The sequence below is a fragment of the Protomyctophum bolini genome (genome assembly GCF_963924005.1).
Source record: "Protomyctophum bolini genome assembly, chromosome: 5".
In the NCBI taxonomy this organism is placed as follows: domain Eukaryota; kingdom Metazoa; phylum Chordata; class Actinopteri; order Myctophiformes; family Myctophidae; genus Protomyctophum; species Protomyctophum bolini.
The window spans coordinates 44,920,593-44,939,590 of NC_137866.1; the positions used below are offsets into that span (position 1 = coordinate 44,920,593).

General features: G+C 46.1%; 1 protein-coding gene across 1 annotated transcript in view; it reads right to left on the reverse strand.

The window, feature by feature from the left end:
- Window positions 1-18,998, reverse strand: part of b4galt5 (UDP-Gal:betaGlcNAc beta 1,4- galactosyltransferase, polypeptide 5) — an 81,179-nt gene that overhangs the window by 22,647 nt on the left and 39,534 nt on the right. The window contains exons 2-3 of the mRNA XM_080764376.1: window positions 5,138-5,263; window positions 1,314-1,427 (exon numbers count right to left, since the gene is read on the reverse strand). Of these exons, the coding sequence (XP_080620502.1) occupies window positions 1,314-1,427; window positions 5,138-5,263 (240 nt within the window). The remainder of the gene's footprint in view (window positions 1-1,313; window positions 1,428-5,137; window positions 5,264-18,998) is intronic.

Genomic DNA, 18,998 nt, shown 5'->3' on the forward strand with positions numbered 1-18,998 from the left:
AATTCAGTATGCAGAGGTTGTGCCGACAGAGTAGAATCCAGAGTGTTAATCTAACTCTTGGAGTGTAAGACGGACCCTTACGGGTCCTCTGTGTGTGTGTGCGCTCTTGAAGATAGACAGACACTTTATTAATCCTGAGGGGAGATTCTGTTGTCATAGCAGCGCCACAGTGAAGGAGGATGAATCAAAGAAACAGGATACAGGGAGAAAGAGGAGAAGCCGACAGAGAAGCAGCAATGCTAGTAAAAGGTTAACAATATAATATAAAAGTCAGTGTAAAGAACGTCATAAACATGACTTAACCCATTTTGGGTGGGAACCCCTTTTGGTGTTAGCATTATGTTATGCTTTAGCTATTGAAAAATAGCAGATCTACAAGCTCGTAGCGCGCCACCGAGTGGCGCGCTACGAGCTTGTAGGTCTGCTATTTTTGAAAAACCTGAAGAACGACTGACATAGAAACATAGCTTTTTCAGAAAACTGTCAGGATGTAGACGACATTTATAGAATCTGATCTCAGGTCAGAATGGATTAATAACCGGATCTGGCCTTCTGCACCTGGACTGCGTCATGTGTGCAGAGTGTGTATAAGCAGTGGTCCTCAAAGTGCTGTCCGGGGACCCCCACAGGGTCCAATGAGGTGGTTACATGGGGGCCGTGGTCCGGGGACCCCCACAGGGTCTATTGAGGTGGTTGCATGGGGGCCGTGGTCCCCAACAAAATGAGTTAGCCCATTTTGACCTGAGATCAGATTCTAAAAATGTCTTCTACATCCTGACAGTTTTCTGAAATAGCTATGTTTCTATGTGTCAGTGGTTCTTCGATTTAAAAAAAATTAGCAGACCTACAAGCTCGTAGCGCGCCACTCGCTATGAGCTATTGTAGATCTGCTATTTTTCAATAGCTAAAGCATAACATAATGCTAACACCAAAAGGGGTCCCCAACAAAATGAGTTAAAGCTGCACTTTGTAACTCTCCTCTTCTACTCTGGATTTGAGCCAGGTTTTTCCTGCACAAGTGCTGAATTTTTTTTTTTTTATACCATTGAGCTAATTAGAGCCTGCCTGCTTGCTCAGGGGATCCATTGAATCTTGAGCATCAGGTCAAAATCCGAGGCTTATTACTATTTTAAAATCGTTTGGGGAAATATCCTGCCAGTTGTCCCAAAAGTGACTCAAAATCTTGAAGGATTTCTGCCATTTGTTTCAAAAAGCTCCTTTGAAATTAATTGGAAGTGCGTGTGCGTGCACGTGTGTGTGCGTGCGTGCGTGCGTGTGTGTGTGTGTGCGTGTGTGTGTGCGCGTGTACTCACTCATGGAGGGCAGTCTCTCTGGGCAGACCTGCGTGGGGAGATAGGTGAAGCCTTCTGGGAGGTAGGTCGGGGGAGGACCATCGCTGGCGCTCACGTTGAAGTCGTAGGTGTAATCTGCGAAGACAGCAGCATACAGTATATAGATCGTCATGTCCTTTCTGGCACAGTGCACAGTGTTTCACATAGACACACAGCAGACATCCCACCACCTCTCCCCGGTTCGCTCTGAGAGTCTCCGGGATATTGGTGTTCGACTCCCCGACACCCACGAGAGGTCATGGATCTCAGCCTCCAGCTACAGTAGGCTGGAGGCTGTATATTATACAGTATAGGGTATATCCAAAGAGCTCCAACTGCCCCATAGACGGATCCATGGAGCAGTGCCCGTGCCCTGTGGGTCAGGTGTACAGTAACTAATAAAGGCTGAGGTGTGTACAGCTGTGCTTATATGGATGGTACAGCTCGGTTATGGCTGGCTGCGCCCCAACCATTACTATGTGTGTCTATAATAGCACATACTGTGCTATAGACATATAATGTCAGTGTTCATCAACATTGTCTGGATCAGGGGTCCACTTGGAACATTTTTTAAAGTGTTTTGCGGCCCACCAATCTGACCCATTTTGGGCATTTTGTCAGCTGGGTGTTAGCATTATGTTATGCTTTAGCTATTGAAAAATAGCAGATATACAAGCTCATATTGATATGAGCTTGTATATCTGCTATTTTAGAAAAATCTAAGAACGACGGACATAGAAACATAGCTTTTTCAGAAAACTGTCATTTTCAACCAGACATTCTTTTAATCTGATCTTTTAAGTACATTTTGATGCCAATACTGTTGCACTTTTACTCAAATCTTACTCCAGTATCTCTACATTTCTGCATTGGTAATTTCAGGTATTGGTACTTTTACTCAAGTAAACCATGCGAGTACTTTTTTTCCTCCAACCACCACAGCTTCCTATACTATTGTCAGGTCAGCTCTTTTTCAAACCTTCCCCTGAATCTATTCTTCGAGGTTTGGATGTCAGTGTTGACATAACCGTCCGCTGCAGTTACAGTACGCGTTCTATTATTGTACACAATACACACACATACTGTATACTGCCTTCCATCCCTCACGCTTTGACCTGCTCACATTGACCGCTGCCTCAGCTACTGTATACTGTCTCTCTGAATTAGGAGTATTACTCATGCAACCGTTAAGAGCACGCACGCAACACACTGTCAACTATAGTCCCAGGCCAGCTCTAAAAGCCAGACTCTTTTTTTCCTATACCTATACCGTGTATGATCATTCCGGTCGGCTTGGCTTACTAGGCTCAGGCCATTGCACATACTGTACACCTCACTTATAGGATTTCCCAAGGTGGTGATTATTGTTTTTGAAGCCATTATGATTGCAGCGAAGGTGAAGGCACGCGAGGTCAACATCCCTTTGAGTTGAGACATGGAATCACCCGTGCGTGCGTGCGTGCGTGCGTGCGTGCGTGCGTGGCTCCGTGCGTGCGTATAATTTTGAGCTCCAAAAATGATCAAAATGGAGAAACAGCTTGTCTTTTGTCCCAGAGTGAGGTCCAAAATAAATGACGTGCCATCCCACAAGATTTGTTTTTGTTTTCCTGGGTTTACCAAAGCTTATTTTAGAGCTATACGGTTATGAGGTTATAGGACCGCATTCTGGTTAGGTTTAGGATTAGGTTTAGGGTCGGGGTTAGGATTGGACAATGTAGAGAGACTATAGGTTTAGGGTTATGGGGGTTGGGGTTTAGGGTTAGCTTTAGGGCAGCCCATGGGCTAAATCTGGCCCCTATAGAGAACTTTCAGTATACACTTTACTTAAAGGTTGGGTCTATAATGCATTAGAATTGCATTTATCATGCATTATAAATGTTTATAATTAGGATGATGGTTGATTTTACAGTAACATAGGGATTAGGGATGGCCATATACTGAATGCTTTGCCATAACCATTAACCCCAAACGTGTTCATTCATGGTTAATTAACCATAAGACAATAAGAATATAATGTAGGCTATACTGTTTAGAATGGAGGAATGTCTGTGACTCACTCTGTGACCCTAATTAACAGACACGCACCAGGACAGCATTTGCCAGCCATGCATGCAACACATTATTATACGGTTGCCGTTGGGGCAGAAACGTCTTATCTCCATAATATAGTCTGACCTTTTCACTTTTTCCGTAAATTAACATCCCTACTTGAGCATACTACACAGCATCAACAGTATATAAGCACGAAACCGTGACGTGTTTTGAGCTTGTGTACTTTTTGAAATTGAATCCCCGAACAGTAACAGTTTTGGACATTCCCCTCGACAAGAGACAATAACCAACTGCGGGGGTGAATGTAAATGTAATACTTGATGAGTTAATTATGGAGACCCATTTCCAGCTGCACTCTTGCTGGTATGGGAATAATGTATTTATCCTAATCGACTGCTGTAAATGTGCTGTGTCGTCGTGCGTGCGTGGGTATACGCAATTGCTTCGGTCATCACCCCGCGATGCAGTCATTATTTTTTTATGGCAAAACCATTTTATTTTATTCTGTGAATTGACATAGTTTTGAAACAGAATTCCCCAGCGCTGTCAGGGCTGCCTCGGCTCGTTGACTTCCTGAAGTGTGCAAGGTACTTTATTTTAACTCAACCACTTTGAATGTTCTACGTTTGTATACCCCAAAAAAGCTGGGGTGTTCATTTGTACCCAGCTGGGGTGTTCATTTGTACGTACCCAGCTGGGGTGTTCATTTGTACGTACCCAGCTGGGGTGTTCATTTGTACGTACCCAGCTGGGGTGTTCATTTGTACGTACCCAGCTGGGGTGTTCATTTGTACCCAGCTGGGGTGTTCATTTGTACGTACCCAGCTGGGGTGTTCATTTGTACCCAGCTGGGGTGTTCATTTGTACGTACCCAGCTGGGGTGTTCATTTGTACCCAGCTGGGGTGTTCATTTGTACGTACCCAGCTGGGGTGTTCATTTGTACGTACCCAGCTGGGGTGTTCATTTGTACGTACCCAGCTGGGGTGTTCATTTGTACCCAGCTGGGGTGTTCATTTGTACGTACCCAGCTGGGGTGTTCATTTGTACGTACCCAGCTGGGGTGTTCATTTGTACGTACCCAGCTGGGGTGTTCATTTGTACCCAGCTGGGGTGTTCATTTGTACCCAGCTGGGGTGTTCATTTGTACCCAGCTGCGTAGGATTCCCTCCCCCGAACATGGGCCAATAGCATTCGTATAGAGTCTAGACTCTTGACACAAAGTCAGATGCACCGCGGTGGATTCAAACCCACAACCTCCGTCACCATCACAGTCTAGAGAGGTCCACGACCTTCAGTCATTTTTACAATTGTTATACATTTTAAAAGTTAAAGTTAGGATAAAGTTACGATTAAGGGTTTGGGTTGGGTTTATGTTTAACCCGTTTTGGGCGGGAACCCCTTTTGGTGTTAGCCTTATATGTTATGCTATAGCCATTGAAAAATAGCAGATCTACAAGCTCGTAGCGCGCCACCGAGTGGCGCGCTACGAGCTTGTAGGTCTGCTATTTTTGAAAAATCGAAGAACGACCGACAGAAACATGAAACATAGACACAGCTTTTTCAGAAAACTGTCAGGATGTAGAAGACATTTTTTTAATCTGATCTCAGGTCAAAATGAGTTAAACTTCATCCTAAGCCATTGCTGTCCTCACAAGTATAGAAACACTGTGTCTGTGTGTGTGTGTGTGTGTGTGTGTGTGTGTGTGTGTGTGTGTCTGTGTGTGTGTGTGTGTGTCTGTGTGCATGCGCTCACCTGTGCCATTGATGTTGTAAGCTGAAGCTCCTCTCACTACCTGCTCCAGAACCTGGGCTCCAATGCTCCTCACATTCTCCTTCATCTGGATGCCTTTGGCCTGGACCATGAACACATACTCATTCACTGTGGTTGGAGAGAGAGAGAGAGACAGAGAGAGAGAGACAGAGAGTGTGTGTTAGCCTTGACATTGTAAAAAAAAAAAACACACGCACACAGTTCAGTCATACTGTGAAGGTCAGTTCCGTTTGGACTTCTGCCAACCAGACTACCCATTGAACCGAACAGAGCGGAGTACATGCCAAGTTAAACCACTTAAAAATCAGATTTATGCATCGCCATACGATGTTCTGCAAAATTGACCGATACAAGGTCACGGATATAGGAGACAGGTTGTGAGCTTGTAGATCTGCAGATTTCCGTCACACCATTAATATGGTTATAAGTCTTATTTTATACTTTGAATGATGAACAATACAAAACAGAAACAGTACAAAAATACCACAATAGGGCAGAATGTTTGTTTGTTTTGGACACTTTTGCCAGATTGTGTTGCATGTTGTTCATACACAATTGCATCATGATGCCACTAGTTCCGATTCAACCAAATGTTTAGCAACCTCCCCTGCGTAATAATAAACGTAATGCTCTGGGGGAACGACGCACGGCAGAGTCACATTATTTTGTACGTGACAGGGGGGGGAAAAAAGGATCAAAAGGCAAAGTGAAAGCTAGTGAACTTCCTGTTTCCATTGTGAGCAGCACCACTTGTACCTGAGCTGCTACAAATTGACTATGTGTTCCTTTGTAATCACAGAAGGATTTGCAGCACTGTGCACATCAAAGGCCTTTCCTGACAAAACATACGGAGTCTAATAGCATGCGTGGCTCTCTCTCTCCCAGTCCAATCATGAGCTATATCGATATAGTTAAGTTACTGCAAGTACAGTGTTTGAATGAAGCCGGACGAATTGCAATGTGGTCTTAAGTGGCGTAGAGGTAAGTAAGAAGAAAGTGTTCCCGAGAACTGTTCTAGGGCAAGAGCCTACTTTAGCTGGTATTTCTGTAGTGTGAGGCAGCTTGAGGTACAAGTACACCCCCTGGACATGACACTAGTATAGGTTACATGATGTACAAGTACACCCCCTGGACATGACACTAGTAGGTTACATGATGTACAAGTACACCCCCTGGACATGACGCTAGTATGTCACAGGGACTTATACCCCCAATCCAAACCCTTGATACCGAGTGCCGAGCAGGGAGGCATTGGGTCCCATTTTTGTAGTCTTTGATATGACCCCGGGCCAGGGATTGAACCCTGACCCCCCCAGTCTCAGGGTTGACACTCGAACCACAACGCACACTGGTTTTGTTCAGTGGTGAAGAAGCGCAATATTCTAGCCTGGCTGCTTGTGAAGCATCTCAACTACTGTAGTGTGGTGACAGTCTACATCATGGCTATATTTTAAATAACTTGGAAAAAATGCATGGCGATCTTGCCAAATACGTCACATATATAGACACGTTCATATTTCTCACATGAATACTAGATTACCAATTGTAATCCAGATCATCACACACACACACACACACGTACACGTACACAAGATTACCAGTAATCCAGCTTTTGCGCGCATCATCACGCATGCATACTAACTAACTAGATTACCGACCGTAAACCAACATTCACACTCTTGATAGTATGAGATAAAGCTTCACTGATGATGCCCAGAGGGACATATATAGGTGTCAGAGCAGCAACGGCAGTGAAAACCAAATGCTACGAGAGGCACTGTAAGCCTAAGAGTGCAACAACTAGACCGGTGGTTCTCAAAAACTTTTAATTATAACCCATTCTGAACGGGAACCCATTTTGGTGTTGGCATCATGTTATGCTTTAGCTATTGAAAAATAGCAGATCTACAAGCTCATAGCGCGCCACCGAGTGGCGCGCCACGAGCTTGTAGGTCTGCTATTTTTGAAAAATCGAAGAACGACGGACATTTTTAGAATCTGATCTCAGGTCAGAATGGGTTAAGGATCCCGTATAACTCTGAGAGTTTACAGATGGAACCAAAATGGATACAGAGAGAGCTGCTGAGCCCTTGATATCTGTACGTGTAGGAGGAAGACTGACAATAGGAGAGAGAGAGAGATGGAAGTTATTCAGTGTATATTAAAGACAGGAAGAAGCAGACAGACATGAGAGAGAAAAGAGTTGCAGAGAGTGTGTCAGAGAGAGTATTTCACTTTGTTCTCAGCCACAGTTGTCACATCAGAGAGAAAGCTGGGCTGAGCATTGAAGACACGCCGACTGGTTAAAAGTCACTTTCATCTGTATTCCACATTTCATTGCGGTTGCACAGTCAGTGTGCATGTGTCACATTTAAATGCAACGATAGTGGCAAATAAATAAATTAAATAAAAGAACCCAAAAATAGCAAATAAACTGTATGTGGCACAGTGATGACCTTAACCTCCCACCAACAAGCACTTTAAAAACCCCACTTATGTTCACACGGAAACAAGCCTTTGGCTGTTTTTTTTAACATACTGTTGTGCTTTTAAACTGTCAATAAAATATGTAATCAACTAATCAAACAGACAGACAGACATCTAATGCATTGTCTCTGTCGGGGAGGAAAGCTCGCATGTCTCACATCATGTCTTGCACGCCTCAGCTGTAATCGGCTGTCACTGAGTCAGCTGATTGTATCAATCAGCCCTATAGCTTCCTATTCCTCATTCCTCAAAGTGTTCTGTTGCAAAGGAACGGAGCTGCAACTTGCAGCAAATCTGGTTGCATTGGTTCCGGTTAGGTCTTTTGCTAATGCGTCATGACATTTCTACCTATAACAATCTCTCTCTGGATCTTTCAGCAGGGGGGAGGGGGAGGGGGGGTGATTTGTGGTGCAACGGCATGCACGCTCACTAGAGAAAGTGACATAATACTTGAGGGAAAAAGGAGAAAAGAAAAGACACAAAAAGTTGGATATATGGAGATAAGAGGTTTCTGCCCGACAGCGCCAATTTTATTTTTAAATTAACGCCCTATACCTACAGCATCACACACAAGCATAAACAGTAGCATATCTGCAAGCTTGAAAGAAACAGTTTTGGCCAACATGAGTGAGCTGGTTCCCACCCAGTGAGCCGATGTGTCAGTAACCATGTTGCGTGACTGGGATATGGGGTTGTAATTTAATGCATGGGTGCTCTCTGATGCTTTTCTTTTTTAAATCTGTGTATATAAAACATGTTACGTATATATATCCCCTATCGAATCTGTTAATTACACCAATAACAGAACAGGCGGTGGGGGCTTGGCGAATGCTGGGAACACACAAAGTCAGTCAATAGAAAATAATACCAGCACTCACGTAGTATCCTGGATTAAAGCTTTATTTAGTTTCCCCCAAACAGCAACAAACAGTAAGGACGTAATCGGGATACTACGTGAGTGCTGGTTATTCTTTTCTATTGAACCGTGCACCCGTGACATTATGACGTGGAAATACACACACACACACACACACACACACACACACACACACACACACGCACACAAACACACACACACACACACACACCAAAATTGATATGGGACTTTATATGTGTCATCACTTTACCCAAATCCATGGGAGTCAGGTGTTTTTTCTAATAATTAATGTGGAGATGCGTGCGGGTGTCTGTGTGTGCCGTGCACACGTCTGTCTAGTAGCACATATGCACATACGGTATGTACAGTATGTATATGCATTGGTTCTCAAAGTGGGGTCGCAGGGGACATTGTGGGGGGGGGGGGGGGGGTCTCTCCAGCAAAAGTAGCTAACATAGAGTCACAATCATTTTATCCACTTTATACATTTTATGTTGGCTACTCAACAATAGCAGCTCTATATAGCAGCTCTTTTGGTCCCAGCAGGCATAAACCATTTTCAGATGGGAGTCCATGGATGGACAAATACACATCTATATGAATTTGGGAACTAGTGCAGTACAATACGTAACCATGCCAAGGAAGAACTAGGGGGAACTATAGCTCTCCTCGGAAACACGCAGGAGGAGAGGCCTATAAAGTGGCCCATGTGTTGTTGCAGAGGGCCTGCGGGCCTGGGTCACACTCCACTATCTGCCTTTTTCCATCAGATGATGGCTTGGGAGGGAGTGTGAGTGTGTGTGTGTGTGTGTGTGTGTGTGTGTGTGTGTGTGTGTGTGTGTGTGTGTGTGTGTGTGCACGCGTGCCTGCCTGCGTGTGTGTCTACTCACACATACAAGTGGATGGCTACTAGGAATAGAATGTTATTGTCGGTCTGTCTCTCACCTACTGTAGCGAGCTTGTACAAGGTAGAATACTAAAGCGAGCACTCTCAGTCTGTATACAATGCAGTTTGCTTCAGGGTGCACGGCTCACAAAGATTCACAGAAAGAAAGTAATATCCAGCACTCCAAAGTGTTTGTGGTGCATTGTAATAATGAATTGCATTCTTATAGCGCTTTTCCAAGTGCTCAAAGCGCTTTACAATGGTTCATTCATTCATACATTGGGAGGTGAAGCGGCGAACAGTCGACGCCAGCGTCCTCACTTCCCACATCCACACACCAATGGTGGCGAGCTCACACCGACCGACTCATTGGAGGCAACGTAGGGTTCAGTGTCTTGCCCAAGGACACTTCGACATGTGGACAGGAGGAGCCGGGATTCGAACCGCCGACCCAGGGATCATTGGACGACCTGCTCTACCTCCTGAGCCACAGCCGCCCTGTAATTCGTATATAAGTCACAGCACACACTGCCTTCCTCAGTGTGTATCCTTGCGTATAGGAATTAAAAGGTCTTCGGATGGAGTGCTGGCTATTACCTTCTTCCTGCGAGCGTGAACAACTCTCGCTGACATATACCCTCCGAATCAACAGTATTGTCACATCATCACATAGTCTATAGTCACCAACGTTTGCAGTTCCAGGAAGAGTTAAGAATCGCGAAAGAGAGAGGATGGAGAAGAAAGGAACACAGAACAAAGATAACAGGAAGGCACAGTCAAATCAATATGTAAAGTCCAGTATACAAAATGTGTTGCGAGGTGCGTTGAAATGCACAGCGGAATGGATATAGTTACAGTAGCTTTGTGGAAGGCAGGAATACTTGTTGTGCAGCATGGTATCCTACCTGCCCCATATCCCTCTACATCCTATCTGCCCCTGCTATATGCTATATACCCCTCTACACACAAAAAGAGCAAACCAAGTACAGAGTGACAGGTCAGATTAGCTAAGTATTGAGTTTAAAGGACACCTTACGGAGCTGTGTGTGTGTGTGTGTGTGTGTGTGGGTGGGTGGCTTGGTGGGTGCGTCTGAGCACGAAAACAGCATGGTTGTTTTTCACCACCTGTGCGCAACCTAACACACACATTAACTGTATGGTGATTTCGGGTGTGCCAGTAGTACAGTACAGTGACAGTACAGTACAGGATACAGTGGAGGGTAACACGGTAACTGTCATTTCTCAACCATTTCGGACGCAGGGCGGCTCGCCAGAATCGGGCCGGCGCCCTAAAGTGGTGAAAGGTCTGACAATACACGTGAACCACATGAATCCAACATACTACTGATGACAGTGTCACTGTCAAACAAGTCAAGCTATATCTATGAAATCTATTTAACACAATCTTACACAATATGTACCCCTTAGCTGAGAGAGAGAGAGAGAGAGAGAGAGAGAGAGAGAGAGATGAAGTATGGACTTGTGACCTCCATCATGTCCATACTTTGCAGAGGTAAGATGAGAACATTGATTGCAGTGAGCCGTGGTGCCACCGGTCACTAGTTCTGCAAGCCCCGGCCAATTTGTATGAAACAAGATGTATGTAATGGAAACCCTAATACAATTATGGTGACAGATCACAGCTCGTTGCCTTCTCATGGCTCAGCTCTTATGTGTGCACACAACACACACACACACACACACACACACACACACACACACACACACACACACACACACACACACACAGTGGATGGATGGATGGATGGATCCTTATGGATAAAACGAACGAAAACCGCTGATAGGATTAATCCTGTGAGAGATGCGGGATAATTGGATACGCACACAGAAACAGAAAACCCACCATTCGGTGTGGTGTTATAAACCCACGACATGCCGTTCCAAATCAAGGAGAACAGGGAGAGGCCCAGTGCAGAATGCAGAATGCAGAGTTATTCCTAGACCAAAAGCTCACTTAGATCTTTGTCTCTCTATAGCCTTAGAACTAGACAGGTCTTGTGACTCGGCTTGTTCTTGTAGAAAGATATTTCGGTCTCGCAAAACCTTATAGGATGTTTAGACGTGTATACACTGCGTGGTTATTAGAAGTGTTGGTATAGTTGCACACAAGTGTCTTCTTGGTCTGTAATCTGCTGCTAAATGGTATGTCTCACCTGCAACATGAGACTATATCCAATCCAATCCAATCCACTTTATTTATATAGCACGAGTTTACAAAGTGCTGTACAGGAGAAAAATTCAAACAAATGCACTTACAGCTTCCACACAGAAAAAACAACAGCGAGAAAACAAAGTACAAACAGTGAAAACAACTGAGACACATTACAGAAAAACAACAGAAAAGCATCACAGTGAGACAAACATAATTATGTCTCACTGTGACAAACATATACAAGGACCGAAGGAACTCAAGCGGTTGTTAAAAGCCAAGGTATAGAGGTGGGTCTTTAAGGCAAGTTGGTATAGCTATAGCACGGTTTTTTTCCCCCGACATGGTCGTATACGACAGGGAATAGATCCGTTTCTGTATAGCGTGAGGCACCCCCCAGGACATGACGTTATAATAGCATGTCACAGGGACTTACCCCCCCGATCCAACCCTTGATGCTGCCGAGTACCAAGCAGGGAGGCATTTTATAGTCTTTGGAATTCTGAATCGAACCCCAGACCCAGCTCCTATATAGGCTCAGGGCGGACAATATACTGACCACAAGGCCACTGAGCTCTGGTCGAAACGCAAAGCAAAAAGCTAGACGTGTAAATGATTCCCCCTCGTCCCTCTTCGTCATGCAGTGATGCAGTGGTCCCTGGAGGTCAGGGTAATGGTCAGTGTCGAGGTATTCAAGCCAAGGCTGCAAACTACAACTGTGACAAATGCAATTAGACACAAGGGACCTGGAGTCGCAGCCAGGGCCAGCCATAGCACAGCACAGCACAAGGCTATTAGCCAGCCTCGGACATACAGGCACACACACACACACACACACACACACAAGCACGAACGTACGCTAGGCACGCACGCACACACGTACCAAACAACATCTCAGTCTCAGTGGAATGGGCGAAATATGCAATGATTAAAGGCCTTGTTTGCATCACGCACGCCCATCAACATAAACCAGTACTGTAGATAGATGGGCCAGGCGCCCAGCACTACAAACACACTTGCATGCGCGCGCACACACACACACACACACTTGCATGCGTACACACGCGCACACACACACACACACACACACACACACACACACACACACCATCAGAAACCCCCTCTGTACCCCTTCAAGCGTGACAGGAGACCTTGGACGACCTTGTCCTTCCAGAACGCATTGTGCTGGTGCCAAGTCCAGCCCCTGTATACCTCTACCCCCCTCCCTCTCTCTCACTCCTCCCCTCCATACCCCTACCCCCCCTCCCTCTCTCTCACTCCTCCCCTCCATACCCCTACCCCCCCTCCCTCTCTCTCACTCCTCCCCACCCCAGTATACCCCTACCCCCCTCCCTCTCTCTCACTCCTCCCCAGTATACCCCTACCCCCCTCCCTCTCTCTCACTCCTCCCCAGTATACCCCTACCCCCCTCCCTCTCTCTCACTCCTCCCCTGTATACCCCTACCCCCTTCCCTCCCTCCCTCCCTCCCTCTCCTCTCCTCTCCTCTCCTCTCCCTCTCCACATTTCTCCCTCTCCCAATCGCCGCAGGGCAGAAACCTTGTATCTCCGTGTATTTCAACTTCTTTTCACTCCCGTAAATGAATAACCCTAGAGGTTTTTTATTGGGACTAACTGAGGTTTCTTATACTGTAGACTTTACTGTATAGGAGGTCTCCGCCCGCGAACGGCAACACTTTGCACTTCTTCTGTCGGGTGGAAACCTCACATGTCCCAAAACTGTCATGTTTCAGGACTCAAAGTAAAACATATACAGTATATCAAGAGGAGCAGATCAAAGCAAATAAGCGACACGTTCACAGCTTGTATAGATCTGCTACTTTAGCTCTTGTGTGACGCTGTAGCATGATCGAGTACTAAGTAGGGCCTTAATTACAGTTACAATGTTATGGACATAAGAGGATTCTGCCAGACAGCGGCACTTATCTGTCCTTCCCCATATCTTCCCTTTCAATCTCATGTCTCTCTTTCTCAGTCTCTCTCTCTCCAAGTGTGTGTGTGTGTGTGTGTGTGTCTCTGTCTGTCTGTCTGTCTCTCTGTGTCAGTGTCTCTCTGTGTGTGTCTGTCTGTCTGTCTGTGTGCGTGCGTGCGTCTCTCTCCATCTCCCTCCCCGCCCCGCCTCCCTCTCTCACTTCTGTAATGTGGTTGTATCACTTCCTGTCAGGTCCATTTTGCCCTGATCGTTTAAGGACACAGCGAGGCGGACAGATTCCAGACCTCCACAGGAGGGACAATGGCAGGAAGGGACCGTAGCGACCATATGGCACGGCCGCGCCGCCACCCAAACGGAATTGTGTAAATTGAAATATTTTCTTTCCTGAAAACACTCGCTCATGCACACATGCACGTGTGCCCCCACACACACACCCATATACAGTTGCATGCTTGTGAGGACATCCACATTTTACCAAAAAAATGGCCGGTTCACAGGACGTGTTGTGAGCTTGTATAGATCGGCAACAGCAAAGTATATAGAATAGGGAAAACTCTTAGGGCTATATATACAGTATCTTGCTTTATCCCTAAACTAATTTGCCATGTTTTACTATTTAAAAAAAAAAAACCTAAAATAGTTCAAATAGCTGATCTATACAAGCTCACAATGTCTCCATGTAGATCGGCTAGTTGAACAATTTAAAAATAGTAAAAAAAATGGCCAATACGTTTAGGGATTAGGGATAAGGGTGGCGCAAGAAGGAGCGCTAAGCCTATATATATAACCCCTAAACCTAACCTCTGAATTCCTAATCCTATAACCTGAATAGTAAAAATGTATCTGTAAAAGCATCTGGCTCTCACAAGTATAGTAAGTACTAGTACCCCTCCCACCCCCCCTCTGGGCATGCGAAAGGCAATTAAGTCCACCCTGAAAGCTCAGCAGTGGGAGGTGATTGGTCCTGTTCTGCTGCCGCTGAGATAAGGCACTTTTTTTACCAGGCACAAATGTTATTGCACACACGCTCACGTAAACACATGCTCACACACACACACACACACACGCGCGCACGCACACACACACACACACACACACACACACACACACACACACACACACACACACACACACACACACACACACACACACACACACACACACACACACACACACACACACACACACACACACACACACACACACACACACACACACACACACACACACACACACAGCTTTTGTAGGTTCACGCCCTGAAAGTGTGATTTTTATTACAATCTCTCTACATCAGTGGCACCCACACATGCACAGTCCTAGAGGCCTGCAGGACTGTTACCACACACTCTATAGCACAGAGCAGGACACCTATAGGCCTTACCCACACATCATTTGTCACTTTGAAACCTCTTATCTCCGTAACGTTTTGTGTGTTTTTCATAAATGAAGTCTATACTTGATCATACTACAGCGTCACACAACAAAAAAGCATCAAAAGCAAGCATTTAGATCTTGCAAATCTGCTGCTTTTTTTAAATTTGAATTCTGAAAAGTAACAGCTTTGGAAACGTATACATTAGGAGGTTTCCACCCCCGACAGAGACGGATATGCTGAACATGCGTTGTGTGTCAAGTGTGTAAAAAAGCTGAAATTACCAATGGCTCTGCGTAATGCAACGCCACGCCGAATCAATCAGCCCGCAAATCATTTAGTAGGCCGGGCCCATTCCAATGCTCCATTAGCCTGCAGTAAGAGAGCTGATTACTCAACGCATTAGCCTTGAAATCACCACGCAAATGACCAGCAAACAGCCACTATGATTAGAGAGGATATTGATCCTGGTGATGATGTTTAGGATTGGTACTATGAGGTGAAGATAATGGACTAAATAATGGATTCGTCCCATTTTGTGTGTGTGTGTGTGTGTGTGTGTGTGTGTGTGTGTGTGTGTGTGTGTGTGTGTGTGTGTGTGTGTGTGTGTGTGTGTGTACAGTCTGTGTGTCTGTGTGTGTAATATATTAATAGTTATTTAACTTTTTGGACGACATCGGTATTGGAATTTATGTATGAGGAACAATGGAAATGCAATCAGATTTAGTTTGTATGGGCTGTCAAGGCCAGAAATAACCTTTTTTGCCACTCAGTATATAGCGTTCCCGCGTAACTTCCGGGTATGACGATGGCGGGTCTATTACGGTGGGGTCAGAGATGTACATGTTACGTGTTTTATTTAATCAATCAATCAATCAATCAATCATGCAGCCAATGTGTCCTGATTTTAAACACTTTCAAATTGGCCCAAGGTCCCAATTCTGGGAACATGAGAACATTTAAACAATGTTCAAAAAAAGCAGATCTGCAAGCTCACAAGTGAGCTTTTGCACTCCCACACACACACACACACACACACACACACACACACACATCAGGAACCGGTGATCTCTAGGAAAAATTTTGAATCGGAATCAGTCCGATAGATCTGTCGGCATCGACCTTGTGTAGCTTTGTTTTTTTTCTCTTCTCTCTCTTTTATAAACCATTATAGGATCTGATCTGAGAAGACAAGGACATGATTACCTCCCCTGACCCCTGTAAGTGATGCTGAGAAAGCCAGAGACTAGGGGGTGGGGGATCAATACCGACCAACCAAATCCCCCCCGTCCATACTCACACTCACACACACACACACAGACACTGCAGAGCCAGTGAATCAATACACTCCGGGCTAAGCCCCACACATATGTCAGGCTCCGTGTCGTTTTCGGGCTCCATTTGTTCCCTGCCACCTCTCATTCATTCTGCTCTCCCCACCACCAGACCCGTTGTTCCAACACGGATCCACCACATGTGTTGGGACAGATCCCCCCCCCCCCCCCCCACCACCACCACCACCCCCAACCCCATCATGTGTTGGGACAGATCCCCACCACCACCACCCCCACCAACCCCATCATGTGTTGGGACAGATCCCCCCCCCCACCACCACCACCACCACCACCCCCAACCCCATCATGTGTTGGGACAGATCCCCCCCCCCCCCCCCACCACCACCACCACCACCCCCAACCCCATCATGTGTTGGGACAGATCCCCACCCCCCCCCACCCCCAACCCCATCATGTGTTGGGACAGATCCCCCCCCCACCACCACCCCCAACCCCATCATGTGTTGGGACAGATCCCCCCCCCCCCCCCCACCACCACCACCACCACCCCCAACCCCATCATGTGTTGGGACAGATCCCCACCCCCCCCCCACCACCACCCCCAACCCCATCATGTGTTGGGACAGATCCCCCCACCCCCCCACCCCCAACCCCATCACTGCCACTCCCGCATTCCTTCTGTCTGTCAACCACCACAAACCTGTCAGGCATGCATGGCCAGTGTTGCCAGATTGTGAAATACCAACTAAGAAAACCAGGTCTAGGTAAAAACGAGGTCAAACCAGGTCTAGGAAAACTATAGGTCAAAAGAAGCGACTATAATATTATGCCACATGAGAACTATGGGGGGTCCCTGAAATAATTAGCAGATTTTGTCTTTTTCTTTTTTTAACAGCTTCGCTGCATAACCTGCTAAACGCACCTTTTATTCCATTGTGTCACACCCTAAACGTGTATATAACATTCTAAACCCACTATTTGTTTTATATGTTTAATTCGGTTATTTTTGATGACTTCTTTTTGAAAATCCGGCTTTGTCGCTGACATCGTTACGAGGCCGACGATAACACAATTATGTTAATCTAATAGTGTGCCGTCAAGTTTTGCACACAATTTGAATAAAATTACTATTGGCGCATGATTCATATTGACCTCGTGGTTTCTGTTTGAGTGTCTGTGACACTGGTTAAAATAATAATTCAACGTATGTGGAGCCCACAGCAACCAACACTGTAGAAACAAGCCCACAGCAACCACACTGTAGAAACAAGCCCACAGCAACCACACTTTAGAAACAAGCCCACAGCAACCACACTGTAGAAACAAGCCCACAGCAACCACACTGTAGAAACAAGCCCACAGCAACCACACTGTAGAAACAAGCCCACAGCAACCAACACTGTAGAAACAAGCCCACAGCAACCACACTGTAGAAACAAGCCCACAGCAACCAACACTGTAGAAACAAGCCCACAGCAACCACACTGTAGAAACAAGCCCACAGCAACCAACACTGTAGAAACAAGCCCACAGCAACCACACTTTAGAAACAAGCCCACAGCAACCACACTGTAGAAACAAGCCCACAGCAACCACACTGTAGAAACAAGCCCACAGCAACCACACTGTAGAAACAAGCCCACAGCAACCACACTGTAGAAACAAGCCCACAGCAACGCAACCACTGATATTCACAAGCAACTTTACAGAAAACAAGCCCAATGTCGCTTATAATAAGCAGACATGGTGACACGGCTTGTTGGCCACTCCCACATTCCTCCACATTCCTGGAGGAGTGTGGAGCCCCCCAGGGATGCATGCCCGGTCCTCTCCCGGTGTACCATGCATGCCACAGGTCGTCCCATGACCCCTGGGTCGGCGGTTCGAATCCCGGCTCCTCCTGTCCACATGTCGAAGTGTCCTTGGGCAAGACACTGAACCCTACATTGCCTCCAATGAGTCGGTTGGTGTAAGCTCGCCACCATTGGTGTGTGAATGTGGGAAGTGAGGACGCTGGCGTCGACTGTTCTCCGCTTCACCTCCCAGTGTATGAATGAATGAACGATTGTAAAACGCTTTGAGCACTTGGAAAAGCGCTATAAAAATGCAATTCATTATTACTACACCCGTGACTGCAGTGACCAGAGAGACTGTGGCAAGAGAAAGCTATAGACAATTCTTCCATCACCTCAGGCATGGCTATAAAGAAATGCAAGGTTAGAATAATGGGTTTATAGTGTCGATTCTAAAAGAATCCATTCTAATTTGTTATATAATTAACAATAGGTATTACTGTTAACTGACATGAGCGAGATTAATTTGGGAGTTTGAGTGTCTGTTTTCATACATTTCCGCTTAATTACGCCGGCCCCTAACACAACCATCTCTGGTGGCCACTGGCCAGGCAGACACACACACACACACACACACACACACACACACACACACACACACACACACACACACACACACACACACACACACATACACACACACACACACACACACACACACCACACCAACCCTCTGGTATCCAGTTCTGGCGTCGCTGCACACCACTGACTTCCAGGAAGACCCAACACTAAAGAGAGTGTCTGGTGCCCATGCACGGCTTGCACGGCCTGGCATGGCCTCTGGCTTGGCCACAGCAGCGCTAACACAAACAATCAACAAGTATAACCTGGGAGCCCATGGTCAACTCAGACGGCTCACTCTGCTCATAAATCCTCGGGAGAGCAGCTTAGATGATTAGTGGGGGCATTGCTGTGGCCAGACCAGAGCCGTTTTAAAAACCACCCTGGCCC